At 30.9% G+C, this 23,723-nt stretch overlaps 2 protein-coding genes across 3 annotated transcripts; both read right to left on the bottom strand.

Moving 5' to 3' along the window:
* Positions 1-340: 340 nt before the first annotated feature.
* On the bottom strand, positions 341-5,958 carry LOC112743048 (putative vesicle-associated membrane protein 726). The gene is made up of 5 exons (XM_025792279.3): positions 5,654-5,958; positions 1,654-1,795; positions 1,439-1,559; positions 1,269-1,331; positions 341-725 (listed from the first exon to the last, which is right to left on the bottom strand). The coding sequence occupies exons 1-5, from the start codon at positions 5,841-5,843 to the stop codon at positions 573-575; spliced, it is 669 nt and encodes a 222-aa protein (XP_025648064.1). The 5' UTR covers positions 5,844-5,958; the 3' UTR covers positions 341-572.
* Positions 5,959-12,581: 6,623 nt separating this feature from the next.
* LOC112743034 (UDP-sulfoquinovose synthase, chloroplastic) lies at positions 12,582-17,028 on the bottom strand. 2 transcript variants are annotated; one of them, XM_025792269.3, is made up of 3 exons: positions 16,778-17,028; positions 13,982-15,036; positions 12,582-13,300 (listed from the first exon to the last, which is right to left on the bottom strand). In XM_025792269.3, exons 2-3 carry the CDS (start codon positions 15,008-15,010, stop codon positions 12,899-12,901), a joined length of 1,431 nt encoding a protein of 476 aa, XP_025648054.1. In that variant the 5' UTR covers positions 15,011-15,036; positions 16,778-17,028; the 3' UTR covers positions 12,582-12,898. The 2 variants fall into 2 exon arrangements, with proteins under 2 accessions (XP_025648054.1, XP_025648049.1); XM_025792264.3 differs by having other exon boundaries at positions 13,982-15,048; positions 16,778-17,008.
* Positions 17,029-23,723: the final 6,695 nt, after the last annotated feature.

The following is a 23,723-nucleotide window of genomic DNA, read 5'->3' as shown; positions in this document are numbered from 1 at the left end:
ATCTTCACATGTCTAACTCTGATTGGATTAAGCCTATATGCTCCCTCAATTCAAGCTATCAAAATTTCTAGTTTTAAACCAACTTGATTTAGTCGAATGAGTGGTTATTTTACTTATTCGCTTAAATAAGTATTAAGAATTTAAATTTTGCTTTATAGATTTAATAATTTATTGGCTACAACAAACTCTTAAATAAAACTTTGATTCACGACACATTATTACTTAACTTGTCAAATTAAAAGATACTAAAAAAAAAACCTGCAAGTTTACCAATGACATTCTTTGCGAATATAAAACAAACACAATATAGGTTCTGTCCTTATGGATAGAGTCCCTGTCCTGGTTTATAATCTCCATCCATCAAAGTTCTATCTTGCATTTATCAATCATTTATTATACATTTATTATAAATGTAAAGATATTTGACATACATTGATTAGCCAAACCTAGTTTTTCTATTCTCAAACCTCATGAGATATGTACTTGCTATATTTGGTAGATCTCTAAGACAAATATATGACAAAACCACCAACCCCACTATTTTCTACTGAAGTCCAAAATCTGAAAAATTGTTAATAGCCTAAGCAGCTGAAGCCACGACATATTGACATAAAAAGGATGAAAACCAACAATAAGGCGATTCCAAAAACAATCAATTTGATCTTCATATTTTCAATCCACATCTTCTTTTTCATTTTTGTTCCTTGTGTTCTGAAATCCTGTGCCTGTATAAGTAACACAAGCAAATCAACACGGTTTTGGATCATACCATAATATCTACACCTAAAACACAAATAATGCTACATGATGAATAAAATTTATATTTTTTGGCCAATATTTAGTCAATTCTATATTAAATACAAAATTTTAAACCTTAAATCTTAACTTCTAAATTCTAATAGTATAAATATAAATTGTTAGTCCAAAATATTAGCTAATATTAATAAAAAATATTAGCCTCCAATATTTCTCTTTCTTAGACGTCGTTCGTTTGAAACATATTACTAGCATGTATTTTTTTAGTATAATAAAAAAATTTTGTGGGAGTTTTTTTATGATTTGTAATGTTTTGAACCTCTAAAATTAGTTATGGTTTGACTTGGTTTACTATCTTTTATTTTAAATTTAAAAACTCCACAAAATTAAATAACGTTTTCACTAAATAAAATACTATATTGTGAAGTAATTTAGTTTTAAAAGTGTTATTGAAGTAATTTATTTTAAAAATTATTCCATTTAAATCAATGAATTATCTTTCACGTTCTAACCTGTGAGCGAAGATTGTCAGTCTTATCGACTAGCATTTCAATCTTCTCTCCACGATCAAGAACCTGCAAAAATAAATAAATAAATAAATAAATAAATCTTCTATTTTATTCCAGATAAATTATGTTGTTTTGCTAACAAAGAACAATAATGACATTCATAAAGATCATACCTTTTCAATGTTTTCCATCATTACGCCCTTAACTTCAGCAACTTGAGCCTTTACTTTGGCAAGCTTGTTGATCTCTTCGGGATGGTCAACACAATATTGCATTTGTTGTTTCAATTTTGGCCTGCAATTACCATAAATAAAACAAATATGACATTATTATCTATGTAATAAAATATGTGCATTCATTACAAAAATTTGATTATAAAATTAGATACCCAAATTCTCTATTTAGACTGTTAGCTGAAGCAGTTGATGCTTTTCCTCCACTATATTTTTTGCTGAATTCATCCTTGACACGCTCAAGGAAAGCAATAGGAAGTTGTCTACCAGCAGATTCAATTGCCACCACACAATAGGCTGCAACATCCAAAATAAATCCATCATTTTATGTCAAAATCCAAACATACATTACAACTTCATTTTAAATCTATTTTGGATTTTACAAAATGTCACATCAGTATTTATGAGATTACTATATTGGTATGTATATCTATCCGCATTGGTAATATAATCTAACTAGATCTATGATTCCTACTAACAATGTTTGTTTTATGACCAAAAATTAAACCACTAGTTCAATTTTCAAAACATTATGATAATACTACTGTGCCACGCACAAACAATGAACTAAAGTATTAGGTATTACCTCTATTATGATATGGTGTAAAATCCAAAGAATACAACTATGTGAATGAAACTATTGTTAAGTTTATGATAATAGAGGCAAATAGCTCTTAAAAGTTTATATTATACTGCATATCAGAAAAAAGAAAGGGATGTATAATATCTTTTTAACCTAAAAATCAAGTAATAATGTAAGTTGTTATACCACGAGTACTAGTATATATTCTCATTAAATCGTTACCATCTTTGAAAATATTGATCATAAATATGAATTTCATTTTCCTTTATTAATCCAATGAACGAATTTATGCTCACTATCAGTTTTATAAAATAGTTTTAAGTTAGGTTAATGTGTTTGTACTGAATTATGTATTAAGGATGGTGGTTGATAGTTTGATGAATGATTATAGAAATGAAATAATTTTGTTATTGTTGTGACTCGAACAAATGAACTTTATTATGAGCTATTTATAGAGTTTATAAGCTGGCGCATCGTAATCAATTTGGTGTAACTAGATTTTTTTAGGCTACCACTATTTTATTAATTTTTGGATAATTCTCCTGAGATAATATCTTAGATATTTTTTTAGATATTATCCTAAATATTTTTAACATGTAATTTGTTTTAGTTAGTTTTTAGAGCTTTTCATTATAATATCATAGATGCTTTACCAAACAAACTCATAAGAAATCTGAATATACCTTGACTTTTTCATCTCAATTTCACGAAGCATTTTTGTTAAACTCCACATTTTAGGTGATTATGAGTTAAATAATGGTTTATTAGGTAGACTATTGTGTATCTAGCTTCTGCCTATAATATATTTAGCAGATGTTTAGAATTGAATATGCTATTTTCATCGCAAATCTATGGGTTAATAGCTAAATTTGTTTTTGAAAATTACTTATTTTTTAAATTAGTTTTCAAATGATTTTTTTAGTTATATTAATTTTTAAAAGATAAAATGTAAGTCAAATTAATCCTTCTATTAATTAGATGATGACGCGTTATGTGCCACGTGGCATGATGACGTGATAGATTAATGTCACATATCATCATAAGATGATTAGTTGAGATGTTACAGTGACATCTAACATGCTATATGTTACTTAACATGTAAAAAAGTTATTTATAATCATAATAGTCCTTAAAAGTCTAGACATATGTTATTTTCATCACTAAAATTTTAAAAATTATTCAAATTAGTCCTTATATAAATTTTTTTTTATTTTTTCTTGATAATATTAAATTTAAAATATTTTTTGATAATACTAATTTTAATATTATTTTTTAGACCTTAATAAACAAAATTCTCTTTACATAAAATAATAAAAATAATTAAATTATTATAAAGTTATTTTGTCATTTGTATTTTAAAATTTTATATTTTCAAATTATAATTATTTTATAGTAAAATTTATTTTATTTAAATGAGTTTATCAAATTATTATTGATTATACATTTAAAAATTTAATATTTTAAATCTCACTAAATAATATAGTAGTTATTTTAAAATTTAAATCTTTTAAATTTTTTAAAATTATAATTTTTATTATTGTTTAATTTATATAGTAGAACTCAATAATTGAAAAATCAATTTGTGAGATCATTTGTTGAATCTTAATATTTTAATATAATTTTTTTTAAATAACTACTATATTTATTTAGTAAGATTAAAAGATTAAAACATTTAAAATAACTACTATTTTATTTAGTGAAATTCAAAATATTAAAATTAGTTATATACTAGTTATATATTAAAAGGTATAGAATTTTGAATTTCACTAAATAAATAAGAAGTTATTTTAAAAAAATTATATTAAAATATTAAGATTCAACAAGTGACGTCATAAATCGGTTTTTTAATTATTGAGTTCTATCATATAAATTAAACAATAATAAAAATTATAATTTTAAAAAATTCAAAAGATTTAAATTTTTACTATATTATTTAGTGAAATTTAAAATATTAAATTTTTAAATATATAATCAACAATAATTTGATAAATTCGTTTAAATAAAAAAATTTCACTATAAAAATTTATAATTTAAAAATGTAAAATTTTAAAATACAACTGACAAAATAATTTTATAATAATTTAATTATTTTTATTATTTTATGTAAAGAGAATTTTATTTATTAAAGTCTAAAAAATAATATTAAAATTAGTACTATCAAAAATTATTTTAAATTTAATATTATGAAGAAATAAATAAAATTTGTATAAGGATTAATTTGATTAATTTTTAAAATTTTAGAGATGAAAATAGTTTACGTATAAACTTTCAGAGACTATTTTAATTATAAATAACATTTTTACATGTAAAGTGGCACGTGAAATATGTTAGATGTCACTGACCTGATCAATCATCTTGTGACACATGATATTAACTTATCACGTCATTATATTATATAACACTTAAAGCGATGTTATCATCTAAATAATAAAAAGACCAATTTGATTTATATTTTATTTTTCAAAAATTAATATAACTAAAAAAATTATTTAAAACTAATTTAAAGAATAAATAATCTTTTAGTAAAGACAAATTTAACTATTATTTTTCCTCCACATTATTTTGGCATAATAATCGATAAAAAGAATGAAGTATCTACTGCTACTAAGAGATGATATTTTCGTTGTACAACAAATATTAGTGGGAACTAATTCAAGCATCTATTTAACATGTCATGCTTTTCCAAAAGAAAATGGTTGATAATATTACTTTCTAAATAAGCATCCTTTGCAAAATAAAATGCATTTTATATAAAATTGTTATCATATCGGTTTGCCAATCTTTATTCAAAAACTTCTAATAAACTTATTAACTCTGTTAGTGTTATCTTCAATAAATCCTAGTGTCTTTTATTGTTGATATTTTAGAATCAAATTTGAGTGGCAAATTGATTAGTATTTTTTCTATTATCTTGTTATTTGACAAATCTTTTTCATCAGCTTTTCTTTTAATTACTAAGCTCGTTAAGTTTGTACAGTAACAATTTTATTTTCTTAGAATCTTCCGTTTCTATATTTGCATATTTTGTTTAAAAGTATAATTTATTTATTTAATTATTTTTTAATAAAAAAAATATTTTATAATATATCAAAATTTATCTTTAAAATTCATCATCCAAAAATTAAAAAAAATATATTTTACAAAAAAATAATTATAAAATCTTCGTTTAAGTGTCACCTTTTATTTTTAGACTATAATAAATTAATAATGAAAACAATTGTGTGGTTCCACGAAGACCAAGGCATATTTCCAGGCTTATCGAGTACTTAAAACCCGGCCACCAAGAATAAGTATCTCACATTTTGTTCTTATAATAACTATCTCACATGCTTTTTTATATTTTTTCTTTTAGAGCAAGAGAGGCAGGGGTTAGAAAAATTCTAGTAAGAAGAGGAACAATTATTTTAACTTTTAAAATTCTTGCTATCCTGGTTAACTATCATCAAATGGAAATGAAAAATAAAAATCAAAACGAAAATAGAAACATACACCATAATCCATATATATAAACAAATATAATTTTGAAAGAAAATATAATGAGGAATGATAAAACCTATAAATCATGAACGTACTGAAGCCATTGTCAGCAAGGTAATTGAAAGTGTGGCCATCACAATTGTAGGTGAAACGATTATTGGAGGAAGGAAGCTTTTGAAGGCACTGAGATGCAATTGTTTGAAAATTTCCCTTAAATTCAGTATACTCAGCAAGGATCACAGTGCCACGGGCTACAAAACTGTAAATCAAAGTTTGCTGCCCCATCTTCAGAAAACATAAAACAGAATGACCCTGAAAAACAAAGTGCAAGGGATTGAATGGAGAGGCTAGAAAGTATATGCAAGAGAGAAAATTGGTGAGGGTATTGGAAATGGAAAGAAAATGGTTGATTTGTGTTGTACGAGTTTTTTATTAGATATGTTCAATGCTTGTATTAACGATAGCTACGGAGCCTTTTACTCAAAATAGGTTATTTTAAATAAATAATAAGGCATCGCTATTGAAATCCCCCCGCCATCCCAAAAAAAGAGAGAACATGTTCTTCTAAATTTGAAAAAATGAATTTAAACAAATTACATTAAAAAAACATCTAAGTGTTCAGAAGCATGAAAATTGATGACTAGATGACTATTTTTTAATATATCCCAAATGGGAATATTATTGGTTCTAAGTTATGTGTCTTTAAACCAAAGTGGCTTTGGTGGACTAGGACTTCATGCAAATGTAGATGTATGTATGTACGGTGAATTTCTTAGGTGTTTTAAGAGCAAATGAAAGTTTTTGTTCTATTTATTCATTTTGTGACATATCAGTAATTAATGTGGGTTATTTTTATTGTTTTAATTAAATTTTTAAAATAATAAAATTCGTTTTCTTTCCACTAGCGTATCTCTCTTCTCAAAATTGTTGATGGGTCACAATATAAATGAAATAGAGCAAAACTTCTTATTTTCACTTAGAAAATCTCAGAAATTCTCATGTATGTTAGTATATGCATGAACTTTATTCTTATAGATTATTATTTGATTTGATAAATAGCAACCATTGTTTGAGCTTTGATGATTGAAAGTACAATGCATAGGTAAGAAGTCGAACCCAAGATCACAACAAAGAAACAGTTTCTAGGAGAAAAATACATTCTTAAAGTATAAACTCTTAATATCTCTCATGCATGTTTATAACATGGTTTTGGATAATAAAGTTAACAAATTATTCCAAGATTTTCATGAAAACCAAGGTTTCATATCAACGCACTGCGATAGGACCAAGTAAATAGTAAGGAAGGCTATCAATAACATTGTCAAAAGTATTAATGTTATTGTTAGAAAGATAATAGAGAGTAGTAGAGAAAATGTCTATGGAACTTTTGGAATGAAACACAGATGGAATTATTGGAAGGAAGTGTAAATAAAACTGCAGATAGAAGAAAACACAAATGGAATTGTCAAAAGAAAACACAAACGGAACTGCTAGAAAGAAGCGCAGATAAAACTATTGAATAGAAGCACGGATGGGACTGTTGGAAGGGTGGCAAACGGCCAAAAAACTGCCAAAATGAGAGTTGGTGAACTACTAGAAAATAGCCAAATAGGCGGCAAATTATTAGAGAGATGGCGAACTAGCGAAAAGCTATTGAATAGGTAAGGAAAAAATGCTAGACAGATCATCGAAAAATAGAAAAACGTCACGGATGAAGATGGAGTTGGTGGTTGACGGCAGCATTCTTCAGGCGGCAGATCCAACAGCGGGAGACGGCTGCGTTAGGCATGTTAGACTCGAAAAAACAAGATGGAGAGGAATGACTAATTTTTGTGGTGAGAAAATATCAAAATAGTGGCAATGGATAATGTAAGACCCCGATTTTTAGAAATTAAAAATAAGTATTTATAATTTATTATATTTATTTATGATTTTATTTTCATAATAATTGGGTATTTCTTTATTTAAAATTCAAAGTTTTAGTAATTGAAAAATAAGGAGGATTTGTTAATTTAATTTTATGAATAAGAGATAATTAATTAGATTATCTCTAATTTTTAAATTAGGGTACTTATTTAAAAATAATTTATAAGTTGGTAAATAAATAGTGTTCTAAAAAATAATTATATTGAACTATATTTGGTTTTCAATTACTACCCTACTCTCACTTTATTAAAATACCTATTCTACCCTTATCCCTTTTACCAAACTCTAATTCACACTCTCCCGCCCGCCCTCCATTACCTTCACTCATGAAAGAAAAAAGAAAGAAAGAAAAAAAAGATAGAAATAGAGCTGCAAAGAAGAGAGAACGGAAGAAAAAAAAGAAAGAGAGAAGAGGAAGAAGAGGGCATCGGCGGAGGGGGGACTGCCGCCGACGTTATTGCACGTGAGAGAGAAAGAGAGAGAGAGATCAAATAGAAGAGAGACGCGACGAGGACAAAGGATAATTCTATGCCGCCGTTGTGCCTATTGTAGGCGTGAAAGACCATCGCCATCGCTAGTGGGGTTGAGTCTATCACCGAATTGAGCTAAGGAAGAGAGACAGAACGCAGGAAGAGGAAGAAAACACGATGAGAAAGGAAGGAGGGAGGGCCGCTTCTGCTGCCATCGAGCCACAAATGCCGCCGCCAAAGATTATATCGCCGTTGCTGCTATTTGGGTAGTCACCAGAGAAAGTCGTTGTTGCATGAGGGGGGAGAACGAGCAGAACGCGAATAGAGAGAAGAGGAACTCTCCGGAGGAGGAGAAGACCGCGTCGCTATGATTCTGGCCGACGAAAAATGACATTGTCGTCATTGGAAGTCATTACCAGAGTTGTTGTTGCTCCGTTCTCTCATTTCTTCTTAGTTACAATAAGTATTCTTGTTCCGGAATCCTCGCTGTTAGTGTTCTGTTATTAGTTTGTTAAAGATTTTGAGGTATTGATGTCGTAGGTTTGAGTTACCATAATTGTGACTGTCATTGCTGCGTGGAGTCATCGGAACTGCTAGTACTACTGCTGTAGTGGCATTTATGTTATTGCCATTAGTTCGGTTGCGTAGTTGAGTCAAGATTGAGGTAAGGGCTTTTTCTTAACCTATTGTATTTCAAGGAATTGTCATAAATTGATATCGATGTGAAAAATGTATTTTTAGTGATTGTGCGAGTCTTATGGATTAAATTGAACTGTACTGGATGAATGTGATTGATTAAATGCTCAAATAGATTATGGCTGCTTTGCGAGATTAATTAATGAAGTTGGTTTGTTTATGGTTATGAACTGTGATTGCTTTTCTGATTGTTGGAAAATGATTGGTTGCTGGAATTCTTGATTATGTTTGATTGGTACATATTGAGAAACTATTGGATTTGGATGAAACCCTTGAAGGGTGGAAAGGTTCGAGTTTTAGTGAAGGTTCTGTCGAAATTTTCATAGGAGTATTTGAATAATAAGAATGATGAAAACTAGTGTTAATTTCATAAAAACTAGATACTTTATTTTGAAGTTTTATTTGATTAATTTTGATTAAAGAATTATGTTTTGAGAAGTTTTAGTGAATTTAAAGTATTTGAATTTGATTGGTAAAATAGAATGATTTTCGAGTCTTTTTGGGAAAGTCTTAAACTTAAAAATGAAGTTGAAATTAGTTTTTGGAAACTTGTTTTGAGATATAAATGTTGTGAGGATGGTGGTTCGTCCCACCTACAGTGAGGACGGTGGTTTTTTTTCGCTCACGGCTTGAGGATAAAGTCGAGAATAATTATTATTGTGATGAATATGATTACATAAAATCGTGGTTTTGATTATGATCTTGGTTATGTTTAATTATGATTATGATTAATGTTTTGGGGATGGTGGTTCGTCCTGCCCACGGTGAGGACGATGGCTTAGTCCTGCTCACAGATAGACAAGTTGAGGTTGAGGATTCCTTCTCTTGTGTTATAGTAGACAAGTGGGATTGAGAATTCCTTCTCTTGTTACATCAGAGGATTGGATAGAAGGTTGAGGATTCCCTTCGATTCAATTTCTGATTGTGGTGTGAACAAGTTAGGTTGAGGATTTCTTATTGTTGCATCATAGTCTCTCTCTAGTTGTAAGGTGAGAAAGTACTCTCCTCTGAGTGGAACGGCACTCTCCGTTGTTTTATATAGCATGGCCTATACCTCTAGGAGAAGGTAAGAAGGCACTCTCCTTTATTTCATATGATTCCTCGATGATAATTCCTCCTAGGGATGCACAATAGAGAGATAATATACGGGTTAGCTATCAGATGTGCCAGGTCTAGTAGTTTAACCAATATGTGAGCTCACGACCAGTAGAACAAGTATGCATCATGTGCACTTGTTTACAATTATTTGGGTGTGCATAATTACTTGGTTTGTCTAATTGATATTCTGTTAACTGCTAATTGTACTACTTGTCATAATTGTTCGCTATGTGTGATTATTTGTTTGACTGTCTGATTACTTGTGATTGTGATTTATTAGTCCAAATTTATTGTAGATTGTGGTGGCTTGTAAGAGATTGACTAGATAATTGATTGAATGTTGAATAAATTTTGGTTAGAAACCTTGATTGGGTGAATTATCTCTCTTGGTATGTATTAATGTGTTGTAGTATATTTGTTGAGATTGAAATAAATAATATGTGAAATTGGATTTCAGATGATTAATTGTTGTTGTTCGAAGAGTTGTGTGAAGACAGGATTTTAAAAATGAAATGGATGAGGGTTATAGTCTAAATTTGATATAAATTGGTGTTTTGATGTTTTAGTTTCGGATGGAAAATCACATGATTTTGAATTAGTGAGTAATATGCCCAATGATCGAGACTTAAGGAAAGGATAGTTTAGCGAAAATATTCATAAGACGACTAATGATTATTGTTGTAAAACAAATTTTCTTATATATATATATATATATATATATATATATATATATATATATATATATATATATATCTTTTTATGACAATTCTAAAACTCCTCTACTGAGACCGTGTAATTAGGTTCTCACTTCCTACAGTCCTATACATTTCAAGAAACCAATGAAGAAGCCTATGAATAGTTTACTGAACATTTGATTGTGCTTTTTTGTTGTATTATCTTAGACATTTTTTCTTCGCCTTTGTTATCGTTATTTACATTTTTGTGAAGAATAATATGAGTTGTCATTTTATATTATATGTTAGTATATTACTTGTATATATGTTTCTTGCATATGTAAAAGTGTAGTGGAGCTTTGTATGTATGTATGTATGTATGTATGTATGTATGTATGTATGTATTTATGTATGTATTAAAGAAATTTTTTTTTCAGTTTTTCAAAAAAAGTCAATAAAGATTTCAGATAAAGGCTCTTACTATTTATAGTTATATGTAAAAGTTGCCATCCTCGTTATTAGAGTGGTGCAGCCAGAAACATGACACTCGTGGTGGTGAAGGTGTTACAGAGAAGGAAAACGCACAAAAATGATATACTTTTGAAGGAAAATACGGTAGTTTCACTAAACCGAAAAAATAACATATCCTCTTCAAGGAGGATATCATGATTTTGATATGATATTAAAAAGTTAAGAGAGAGAGTAATAAAAAAATGTTTGTGTGTATTGAAGTTGTGTGGTATAATACAATATAAAAGGTATTTATAAATGCTAAGACAATCAAAATAATAAAAAAAAAACAACAACAAACTTGGTGAAAGAAAAGTACGAAAATGGCACACGTAACGACTACTTGAGAGTACAAGAAGCAACCTCAAACAAGGGTAACCACCAAGAGGAAGATAAATTTGAAGAAAATAGAAACTCTGAAAGCGAGGATGAGAAAAACGGTTTTGTAGAAGAATAAAAGAGAGAGGATAGTTTACAGAGAATAGAGAAAGCCTTTACAAAGTGAAGAAATGAAAAGAGAAGGGAAGGAATCATGTTTATATAATGACAACGACAAAAGGGTAAAGTCACCTCACTTTAAATGATGGCGCACGGTTGTCGAAAAGGCGCACGAACGGTTACAGAATGAGAAATGTTACAAAAACATTACAACTGTTCAAATCACGTCGAGTCTCCAACCTCTCCAAATACAGATCACGTTGAGTTTCTCGACTTGTTCCCTCAAAATATATCGAGAATCTATTGTGAACGATCTACTCAAGCGATAATAGCAACATTTAACGAACAACTTGACTGAATGTTTGAGCCCGATTTACGAGAACTCGCCTAAAAAAGGGCGTTGTTCATACCCTGGCCCACAACTCAAAGCCGGCCCAAAATAACTAAAGCCCACTTCAAAGTCCAAAGTCACTCTCCCTATACTCCCGACCTCATTTGTACCACTTGGCTTGCAAAATCTTAACTTCACCTACAAACATATTCTTATTTTCAGATATAAGATTTCAACAACCCCTAAATAAAAAAGAGAACAACGACCCACCATGATAGGTGGATAAGTTATAAAAAGATAACTTATCTTTACTACTATATAAATATCTCATTAAACTCAGGTATTTCTCAACTCTAATCTACACAAAACATGCCTAAAGTCTTTGCTAACTTAAACATCAAAATTCCTTTAACACCCCTTCCCCCAAACCTCTCTAAAAAGCTCGGACGACATAACTTTGCCGGAGGAAACATCAGAGTAACCCACCAAAGAGGAGCTTGGACCTCGCGTTCAGACCTAAATCACATTGGTTTCAAATAAACCGTGGAACAAATGTAAATCTGTAAAATTTACAAATAAATTCAATTCCTAATTTTATTCATTTCAAACAAAGAATTTAATTTTAAAATTAAACCAATTTCAATTTTATTGTATTCTAAACATATCATAAATGTTATAAAATTAGATGGTATCATGAAATGATGCACTATAAAGTGCCCGTTCATTTCAAAGGATAATAACCAAGTAACCAGCCCCCCTTCTCACCCCCGAAACAAAACAAAAATGCGTCACTAAAATTATCTAAATGGCTAACACTTTTTTTTCTAGCTAACTCTCCCGTTTCTTATACTAAAACTGTTGATTCCATAGCATTCTCCAATTTAATAAATTGCTAATTGGCATCATCATTTGTCATTCTGCCTTTGAAACTCACTGGTCTCTTTAGGTATGCAACAAATCAATACATCCATATTAAATAAGGACACTGCACAGGAACTTACTACATACAATGCTCTGATGAGAAAGTACTTGGGAGCACAAATGTCTACCCTATATAATACACTAGGATACGAAGGCTACACAGAAATGGATCATGCCATTTGAAAATAATCAATTCAAAGCATCATAACATACCCTTATCGAACCAAGAAGCATAATCATGCAAGATACAGTAAAAGCGGCAAAGACTCCACATTCTTAGGCTGTGACAGTTTTCGGTTTGACCCCAATTTTTCTCCAAGAAACACTAGGCATGATTTGCTTCCTGTCAACACGATCTTTGTACTGGATAGCAAAGTTGAGCAGTGAATCAAGGAGAGAATCTGAAAGAAGGTGTGGCTTGAGTCCCAGCTCAACAAGCTTAGTGTGCTTGGCATTGTAGTAATGCTCCTCTGCTTCCACTCTCGGGTTTGGCACGGTTATGGTTTCCACATTGAGCCCAAGTTTCCCACCAGCTTTTGTAACAAGGGCAGCTAGTTGATTGACTGAAAACTGCTCCGTAAACTGGTTGAAGACTCGGAACTCCCCAGGGTTTGCAGGGTTCGCAATGGCAAGCTCCACGCATTGAACTGTATCTCTTATGTCAAGATAGCCCCGAGTCTGAAATACGTACATTTCACAATACAGACAACATAAGCCGCAGAGAATTTGATAACTTTTCCCATAGCCACATGCATCAGCTCAAAAAAAAATTAGATAATCAAATGAAGCAATGGTTAAAAGAGAAATACAGCACTTCATTTAAATTGCTGTCTAATGAGGTGAGCTGAGATAACATTTAACATCTATTCAAGAGCTGCTAGAAATCTGGACTATAGAATAGGTTGCAAACCTAGTAACGTAAAAATAACATTAAATGAGATCTAAAAGGTTGCTATTTATATCTGTTTATCATTTCCCCAAAAATAAAAACTAATTTCTCAGAGGAATGAGTTCCATATTTTCAGATACACATAAATAATGAAGGCACAAGTTTTCATGAGGCAATGTAAAAATTTGATTCTCAATCTGACACATGTCGAATGCAACCTAAAAATTAGATAGAAAATGTTAAAGCTAAAATCATCCATGGTAACACAACAATGCAAGCACAAAAGAGAAAGGAGAGAGGTGTAGGGTAGCCCATTCCTCTAAGAAGCTCCATCAAATCCCTCTAATTCTGCTCTCGTTGTATAAAACAAACAATTCATATTCAAGAATGCATGCCCTTACCATACCAATCATCCAAATGTCATTCTTCTACTTATTGAAAAGAAATTAATAAATAGAAGGATCAGTTACCTGGCCTCCTTTACCATATACAGTAAGTGGATGACCGACGGCAGCCTGAACACAGAATCGATTTAATGCAGTTCCAAATATGCCATCATAATCGAATCTGTTGCACAACTCTTCATGCATTGCAGTCGCATCTGTCCTTACTCCATATACCACTCCTTGATTCAGATCAGTTGCTCGAATCCCCCAAGCTTTGCAAGTGAAGGCTATGTTATGTGAATCGTGAACCTTGCTTAGATGATAGAATGAGCTGGCTTGCTTGGGATACGGCAAAGTATCTGTCCTTCCATTGTGAGTAATGGTAATATAACCCTCCTCGATATCAATATTTGGAGTACCATATTCACCCATGGTCCCAAGCTTAACCAAATGACAATGCTCTCTGAACTCTTTTATAGCAAAAAGAACATTCAGTGTACCGATAACATTATTCTGTTGCGTAAACACAGCTCTTGGCCGATCTATCATAGAGTAAGGTGCAGATCGCTGCTCCCCGAAATGGACAACAGCATCAGGTTCAAATGACTTGAATGTTTCCGTTAAGAACTCAAAGTCGCATATGTCACCAATGTAGAGCTCAATACTTTTTCCAGTGAGAGATTTCCAGCAGTGGATCCGATTTTGAATGGAGGATATCGGTGTTAGAGAATCCAATCCAAGCTGGTGATCAAAGAGACGTCGAATAAGGTTGTCAACAATCGCAACTTCATAACCCTTCTTAGACAGATGAAGAGCAGTTGCCCAACCACAATAACCATCTCCACCAATGACCATGACTCGCTGTGGTTTAGAAGGTTCACCAGAGCTAGTTTGAACTGGAGTTTCTATGCTAGTTGAAACTGCACTAACTTGTAATACCAAACTTTTTCTCGGTTTCTGTCGTTGCAAGAAAAGCTTTCTAAATGGATATGTGGAGCTGTTGCAAGCAGCTGAGGTCGAAAATGACATTGAACATTGGTTGAAAGGTTTTAAGTAAGGTTTGTTTCTAGAGAAGATAGTCAGGGAGCTAGAAGACGATATCAATTGAGCCATGTTTAATCCAATGTTCGTCTAACTTCCTGCAACACGTTCTTGAAACAAGAATCAAAAGCCTGTTATTCATATTTAATTTCAAACAGGAACGAATTATTCCTTCAACAAGAATTTAAGGATTACTTCTTAATTATTCAAATAAATAATACAATTTCCAACTATGTGGATTCGAAGCAAGTCAAAAAGAGTTAATACTTGTAGCAATTAGCAAGCATCAATACATATCAAAATGTGATGAATAAAATCAACACAATCACCTATCAAATTGCACAATAAGCAATAATCAAGTAATCATACTTATCTTAGCGGAAACTTGAAAGGTAGGAACACCGGCTAGCTAAGGTAAAAATTTCCCAATCTTTTAAATGCCTCAAGACTAGATCATCATTGCATGATCATTTAAAAAACCAATGCCATACAAAAGATATTCTAAAATCTCTTCGAAAAACTAGGCTTGTTATCAGCTCTTACCAAATGAATATCATTAACAATTATTCATTATTTTTAATTTAAAAGCCACTCATTTGAATTGCACGTATAAGAATAATGGACCTAGTTCTTAGGTAAGTAATAATTATTTCATCAAGCCATTAACATAAGTTCTAAGCTTTGCAAATAATAAGCAAGTTACCACAAAGGAAGAGCAAAAATTTGAAATTTAAAAGGCAAGCATCAAAAGTGTGTAAATATGGTCAATTATAATATACAAAGGAAACATACCCAGTTAGAGAAACGGAACCAAAAACACTTATCACAATAAGAGTTCAGAGCTAAGAGTAGTTAAGATTGAAGAGTCAAATGAGTTTGACGAGTTAATACTCAACTTGGCCCCTGAAATTTAAGGTCGAACTCAAATTGACCCCTAAAATTTTTAAATGACCCAAATTGGACCTGCAAATTTATAACCATAACTATCGTTAGCCCGTGAGCTCATCTCCGTTAATGGCGTGCTGGTTTGCACGTTAACTTGTCACGCTAAATAAAACAAAAAAGACATCTTTTTATATTGGCACCTAATCTTCAACAAAATGACAGGATAAAATGCATCTCGTTGCATGACCATCACTGGTAAGAAAGAGATGCATTTTGTGTGAAACAACATCATTTCATTGAAGATTGGGTGCCAATATAAAACAACGTCGTTGTATTATCCAGTATGATAAGTTAACGTGCCAAATCAGCATGCCTGTTAAAGGAGATGAACTCAAGAGCTAAAGCTAGTTACCATTGTAAATTTGGGGGGGGGGGGGGGTTCAATTTGGGTCAAATAGAATTTTAGGAGTCAATCTAAGTCCAACCTCAAATTTCAAGACCAAATTGAGTATTAACTCAAGTTTGACTCAGAAGTGCTGGTGCCCCATTTAAAAATAAAATAAAACAAAATAGAAATTGAAAAAACAGGAGCCCATCAATGGCGGAATAAGGGTACTCACATTGTCGCATATTACAACACAAAAACTTCAAATTATCAACAATCGAACTAAACCTAACTGTCCCAATGATGTCAAAAGCCTCAAATGATGTCAAAAAAAAATACTAGTAACATTACAGCCAAATCAGAGTCAAAAAATAACCATCAAACTAACCCTAAATAGTCAAATATCAGTCTCGGATATCCAAATCAGTTAAATAAATGCACCACCTAAACCTAAAATCACAGTATTATTATCAAAGGGACAAAAATAGAACTGCAGGTAAAGTATCAAACAATCAAACAACGCCTGAGTAAACACTAAACAGTCAAACAGAGGTAAGGAAACGGCCTACCTGCAGGCTGCAGATGGACAGGGATTCGGCGACGGCGAGAGGCGCGATGGTGAGAGGCGGAGTTCCGAGGGAAGGAGGCGGCTGGAAGTGTGCGAGGAGGGGTGAGAAAATCAGAGGGGGGGGGGGGGTGTGTGCAGTGTTCTAAAGGATTGGATTTTTACTAGAATATAACTATTCTCATGTATGTTTGTAAAAAGCAAACTGCAAATGGCAAGGAGCATAGCAGAATATGGGATTTTTTTTAAATATATAATTTACATATTTTATTTATAGATATAAATAGTTTGCACAATATTTTATTCATAAATATTTACTAATTTGCATTATATTTACTAATTTTTTTTTATCGCATAAATAAATTAAGCTTATTCATATTTTGTTTACACAGTAAATAAAATAATATATAGTTTTATTTAACTTTATCTCGTTTACAATGTATTTTTAAATATAAAAATATAATTTTTAAAAATAATAAAAAAATAGTAATTTAATTTAGACCAATTTAAAAAATAAAAATTAATATATTTTATTACTATTTAAATCGACTTTAACTAATTAATATCTTTTCTATATTTTAAATTTTAAATTAATAATTTTGTTTATTTATACTGAATTCTCAAAAATAGAACGTTTTAAACAATAGAAAAGATGAAAAATTTTTCGATTAATAAAAAAGATGAACAATTTCGAATAATATGTTTTTTATTCTTTTTGAGTATTAATTTAAATAGGTTGGTTTCTAAAAAATAATGTGTTGATTTTAAATAAATAGTTTCAAATCATGTGATACACTTAGTCGCTCACTAATGAGTGAATTAAAACAGTTCATCTTTCCTATTATTTTAAAACCGTCAATATTCCATATAATTTGAAACATTCTATTTTTAAGAATTCACAAATAAAATTATTAATTTAAAATTTAAAATATAAATAAGATAAAAATTAATGATTTAATTACTCTGATGATCTCTATAATTTCACCAAGTTTTTCATTAGATTCATATACTTTTTTTTTCAAATGAGTCCCTACACTACTTTGATTTTGTAATTAAGTTCATTCAAATATAAAAAATATTAAAATTAACTGAATAATTTTTTTAATTTTTAAATTGGTCCAAATTAAATTACTAATTTTTATTATTTTTAAAAATTATATTTTTATATTTACAAATACACATATCTTATTATTTACAGTGTAAATGAGATTTGTATATTTTTCAAATTTCATATATCGCGTTTGTAAATGAGATAAAATCAAATAAAATTATATCTTATCTTATTTATAGTGTAAATGAGATATAAAAAATTTTAATTCGTTTATACAGTAACAAAATATGTAAAAAAATAAAAATTTGTAAATATACTATAAATTACTAATATTCATAAATAAAATATTTAAATTATTTATTTAAGAAGAATTTCAGAATATGCTAAAATATGTTATTTTGTATTTAATTATATTAACTTTAATCTTTTTTAAGAAGATATATTAGTACGCTTTTAAGAACTAAATTGGTTGTCAAACGATCATAACTATTGGTTCATAGATTTAAAAATGAATAAATGTCCTTTTCGGTTCCTAATTATTTGTTTGATGGACTTTCCATCCTTTAAGAAAACTAAAAACCCAAATCGGTCCTTATTTACTTTGATATATGTACGTTCTAGTTCCTGGTTAGGGACCGGAAAGGATATTACCAAGGACCAAAAAGACATTTACTCAAAGTTGATAGGGACTAAAATGTACATATTTCAAAGTAGATAGGGACCGATTTGAGTTTTTAAATTTTCTAAAGGGTGGGAAGTCCATCGAATAAATGGTTTGGGACCAAAAAGGACATTTACTCTTTAAAAATTTAATTGTATTTTAATTGAAATAACTAAATTATAAAATAAATAATATATATTACATCAACGTTACATAGTTTAATAATTTATTCGACCAATAAAAACTAGTTAATAAAGAACAAAAAAAAAACACGCATAAAAAAATTATTGGACTTGTTTATAAAAAAAATTATTCACCTGGGATTTCTCTATATATTTTAATATAACTATTAAAAATATATAAATTAAAAGTGCAAAATCAATTAAATTTTTATAATATCATATAAATACACCACAAGAAATTAAATTAAAAAGAAAATAACCAAATATCAAGATTTATATAGTATAAAATTCATACTAACATATATTATATATATTGTAGAATAATAGAAAATACTATAGAAAAATTTTTATTAATTTAATTGCATATTAATTCTTAAATTTTTCTTTCATTGTTTGAAAATAAGTGTATTTCATATCTTTTAATTTCTCCAATATATATTTTGTTTAATTTATATTTTTGTATTACTATTTTAAAGATAAGTATAATTCATTATGTAATCAAAAATGAAATCAACAAAAAAGAGTTTTTTATAGTTCGTTAAAAAGACAAATGTCTTTATTATATATTAGTAGCTCAATAAACATAGCTGCTTTTCTATTGTTTTAATTTGTAAATTTGTATTTTTATAATTCTTAATTTGATAATAACAATTTGAAAGGTTAAAAATAATAAATTATTCAAATATTATTTACAATAAGGTATAAAATAAAGCTTTACAAATATTATTTACAATCTATGTTATTATTTTTTTTACTCTGAATAAAATGTAAAATATATTTCATTGATAGAACAACTTCAAAGCATAAAACATATGAGATAGAAAATATAGAGACTAACGTTAAAAACATAAGATATTGACATTTTCTTTATAACGTTAAATATATTAAAAAAATCGCACATCTACCTTTATTACTTGAGGACTCATTTATATTATTTCTTTGGATTATTTTGATTTTATTCCTTTTATATTTAGGTAAGTTGTGCATTTATCTTTTTTTTTTCTTATTTTGTAAACAGTACAAAAAAATCGTTAAAAATCGTCAAAATTACTCGCGAAAACGTCAAACAAATTTGACAATAATTTTATTACAGTTTTATTTATTGATAAACAAATTCTGACGTTTAAATGTTGCCCGTAATGATTCACCAATAAATTCTTATTTTTGACGTTAATTAATCATTAAAGGTGATTGTTAGAGAACGGTCAATCTAAAGTGACGTTACCCTTAAATTTTTTCTGATAGTGATGTTGGTGCCCTTTATTTTTTATTTTTTCCGCCTCTAATTATCGGCAAAAATGTCCGTCGAAAATTTCAACAGTAATAATGTTAAATTAAATAATATTTTAGACAAATAAAATATACCATCGGATTTATTCTATACAAAATCGATGGTAATATTTGTTTTAATAAAAAACATTTATATTCAATATTTTTTAACTGTCAATAATAATTATAACCGGATTAAACGAGAGAAAATTAATACAAATAATTAATTTATCACCCGCCCTCTACTCCGACCACAAGAGCGACTCCCCGACACTATTTTTGCTGATTATGTCTATCTGAAATAAATAATTAAAATAGTCGAAAGCATCATAATCCAACCGCAATATATGTAATATAGAGAATGATTACTATTCATACCCTGACCCACAATTTAGCCAGACCCAAAATAAGTAAATTCAAATCAACAGATATTGGCTGGATTGACACCTACCCGATCTTATAGTGGTCGGACGCGACGACGTTATCCTAGCCTTACTTGTCCGAATTAGTAACTAACTCCTATAATCTCTCATATTCATCTAGAAAGGAGATCTCAACAACTACAAGAACAAAAGGGAACGGTTATCCACCATCAAAGGTGGAACTACTCTAAAAGGTTGTTATTGACTCTGCATCTACAGTTATAAATACCCTGACATCCTCAGGTATACCTCGAACCCAATCAACTAAAAACCTGCCTAAAATCCTTACTAACTTAAGAATCAAAGCTCCTTGCAGGTACCACCTCCACCCCCATCAAGATGTCGTACAACGGCACCCTAGTAGCAGAAGGTACGGACACAATTCCCACAGGAGCTTGGACCTCATGTTCAGACCCAATCCATCCGTTTAAGGTAACAATCGGAACATTGGTGTCGTTGCCAAGGATCTGAAAGTCTACACCCAATCATGGCAGACGATCATCCCGAAGATGGACACACGGCATCCAGACCAAAGTCAGAACGTCATAACGACGACCGTGCAATAGTAATACCACCGCAGCAGGATAGAGCGGACAGTTCTAATGGAGAGCGGACTTCACAAAACCCTTAACCTAGAAGAATCAACTCAGAGATACACCCACTAGAGGACACAATGAATCGATATTCAACAGAACTTATGTGCCTCGTGCACGGACACCATGGCCGATTAAAACAACTCGAGCAGGAGATAGAGCGTCAAAGAGAAGTTGAAAAAGACCTGAGAAGGGAAGTATGACAATGAAGAGAACTAGAAGAAAAACTTTTGAAATTAGAAGCCGACCTTTGTGGTCAGAACAATCATGCAGATCGGGAAGAAACTCCCTTTGGAAGGGAAGATCCCTTTATCGAAGAAATCATGCAGACTAGGATTCCCAGAAACTTTAAAAGCCCTAACATGGACCTCTGTGATGGAATGAACGACCTGAGACATCATCTAAGCAACTTTAAACGTCAAATGTACTTGGCTGACACATTAGATGCAACTCGTTGCAAAGTGTTCCCGACGACGTTAACCAAAGCGGCGATGAAGTGGTTCGATAGTCTACCACCTAGGTCTATGGCCTACTGATGAGCGAATAATTTATACGCTTTTTGGCATTGTTTTTACATAGTTTTTAATATGTTTTAGTTACTTTTTAGTATATTTTTATTAGTTTTTATGCAAAAATCATATTTCTGGACTTTACTATGAGTTTGTGTGTTTTTCTGTGATTTTAGGTATTTTCTGGCTGAAATTGAGGGACATGAGCAAAAATCTGATTCAGAGGCTGAGAAAGGACTGAAGATGCTGTTGGATTCTGACCTCCCTACACTCAAAGTGGATTTTCTGAAGTTACAGAAGCCCAATTGGCTCGATCTTAATTACGTTGGTAAGTATACATCTTGGGCTTTCCAGCAATGTATAATAGTCCATACTTTGCCCAAGATTTGATGGTCCAAACTAGCGTTCAAACGTCCACCAGAGACCATTTTCTGGTGTAAAACGCCAGAACTGACACCAAAGCTGGAGTTAAACGCCCAAACTGGCACCAAAACTGGCGTTTAAACTCCAAGAATAGCCTATGCACGTGAAAACTTCAATGCTCAGCCCAAACACACACCAAGTGGGCACCGAAAGTGGATTTCTGCACTATCTATACTTAGTTACTCATTTTCAGTAAACCTAGTTTACTAGTTTAGGATAAATAGCACTTTTTAGTATTGTATTCATATCTTTAGATCATTTTTGAGACTATCTTTGGATTACTCTTGATCTCTTGATCACGTTTTGGGGGCTGGCCATTCGGCCATGCCTGGACCTTCATCACTTATGTATTTTCAACGGTGGAGTTTCTACACCTCATAGATTAAGGTGTGGAGCTCTGCTGTTCCTCATGAATTAATGCAAGTATTATTGTTTTTCTATTCAATTCACGCCTACTTCTCCTCCAAGATATACTCTCGTACTTAATTCAGTTAAGTCAGAATGAAGGGGTGACCCGTGACAATCACCCAATCTTCGTTACTCGCTTAGCCAAGATCCACGTGCCTCACAACCACAAAGCGGTCTACATGATGTTCAACGTAGTCATTGGACGACAGCTGGAGTATACTCTCTTTGGTCTCTGACCCACGGATCTGAATCACCTCTCCTGACAATAGAGCATTCGAATCTGTGACGTTAGAATCTTCGTGGTATAAGCTAGAATTATTTGGCAGCATTCTTAAGATCCGAAAAGTCTAAACCTTGTCTGTGGTATTCCGAGTAGGATTTGGGATGGGATTACTGTGACGATCTTCAAACTTGTAACTGTTGGGCGCAGTGACAGTGTGCAAAAGAATAAATGTATTCTATTCCGACATGATCGAGAACCGATAGCTGATTAGCCATGCGGAAAATCGTAGTGGACATGTTTTCACTGAGAGGATGGATGGTAGCCATTGACAACGGTGATCCACCAATATACAGCTTGCCATGGAAGGGAGTACGCATGATTAGATGAGGACAATAGAAAAGCAGAGGCTCAGAGGGAACAAAGCATCTCCATACGCTTATCTGAAATTCCCACCAATGAATTGCATAAGTATCTCTATCCTATTTTATGTTTTATTTCTTTTTTAATCATCAACACCTCATAACCATTTGAATCTACCTGACTGAAATTTACAAGATAACCATAGCTTGCTTCAAGCCGACAATCTCTGTGGGACGACCCAGTGTACTTGCTGGTCAGCTGCGCGGAGTTGTGAGAAAAGTGTGAACTCACAATTTCGTGTACCAAGTTTTTGGCGCCGTTGCCGGGGATTGTTCGAGTTTGGACAACTGACGGTTTATCTTGTTGCTTAGATTAGGTAATTTTCTTCTTGTTTTATTTTCAAAAAGTTTTCAAAAATCTTTCAAAAAAAACTTTTTTCTCTTCTTTTTCGTTTTTCCAAAATTTTTTTCGAAAAATTACAAAAAAAATTAATAAAATCATAAAAACAAAAATAATTTTGTGTTTCTTGTTTGAGTCTGGTGTCAAATTTTAAGTTTGGTATCAATTGCATGTTTTTATTTTTCTAGCAAATTTTCAAAAACTCATGCATGGTGTTCTTCTTGATCTTCAAGTTGTTCTTGATGATTGTCTTTGTTTGATCTTGTGATTTTCTTGTTTTGTGTCTTTTTTGTTTTTCATATGTATTTTCGAATTTTTAGAATCAAAAGTTTAAAAATTTTTAAGTTTGTTGTCTTGCATGTGTTTTTTTTTCTTAAATATTTTTCAAAAATGTGTTCTTGATGTTCATCATGATCTTCAAAGTGTTCTTGGTGTTCATCTTGACATTCA

The sequence above is a fragment of the Arachis hypogaea genome, chromosome 2, assembly GCF_003086295.3.
Source record: "Arachis hypogaea cultivar Tifrunner chromosome 2, arahy.Tifrunner.gnm2.J5K5, whole genome shotgun sequence".
Taxonomy (NCBI): domain Eukaryota; kingdom Viridiplantae; phylum Streptophyta; class Magnoliopsida; order Fabales; family Fabaceae; genus Arachis; species Arachis hypogaea.
The sequence above is the reverse complement of the archived record's forward strand: the minus strand, read 5'-3'. Positions and strand labels throughout refer to the sequence as shown.

Excerpts from the sequence above, each read along its gene's own strand:
- LOC112743048 (XM_025792279.3), bottom strand. The coding sequence starts at position 5,843 with ATGGGGCAGCAAACTTTGATTTACAGTTTTGTAGCCCGTGGCACTGTG. Across the intron at positions 1,796-5,653 it reads CCTTGCTGACAATGGCTTCA|CCTATTGTGTGGTGGCAATT; the intron begins GTACGTTCATGA and ends TGGATGTTGCAG. Across the intron at positions 726-1,268 it reads CTGACAATCTTCGCTCACAG|GCACAGGATTTCAGAACACA; the intron begins GTTAGAACGTGA and ends TTACTTATACAG.
- LOC112743034 (XM_025792269.3), bottom strand. The coding sequence starts at position 15,010 with ATGGCTCAATTGATATCGTCTTCTAGCTCCCTGACTATCTTCTCTAGA. Across the intron at positions 13,301-13,981 it reads TATATGGTAAAGGAGGCCAG|ACTCGGGGCTATCTTGACAT; the intron begins GTAACTGATCCT and ends TACGTATTTCAG.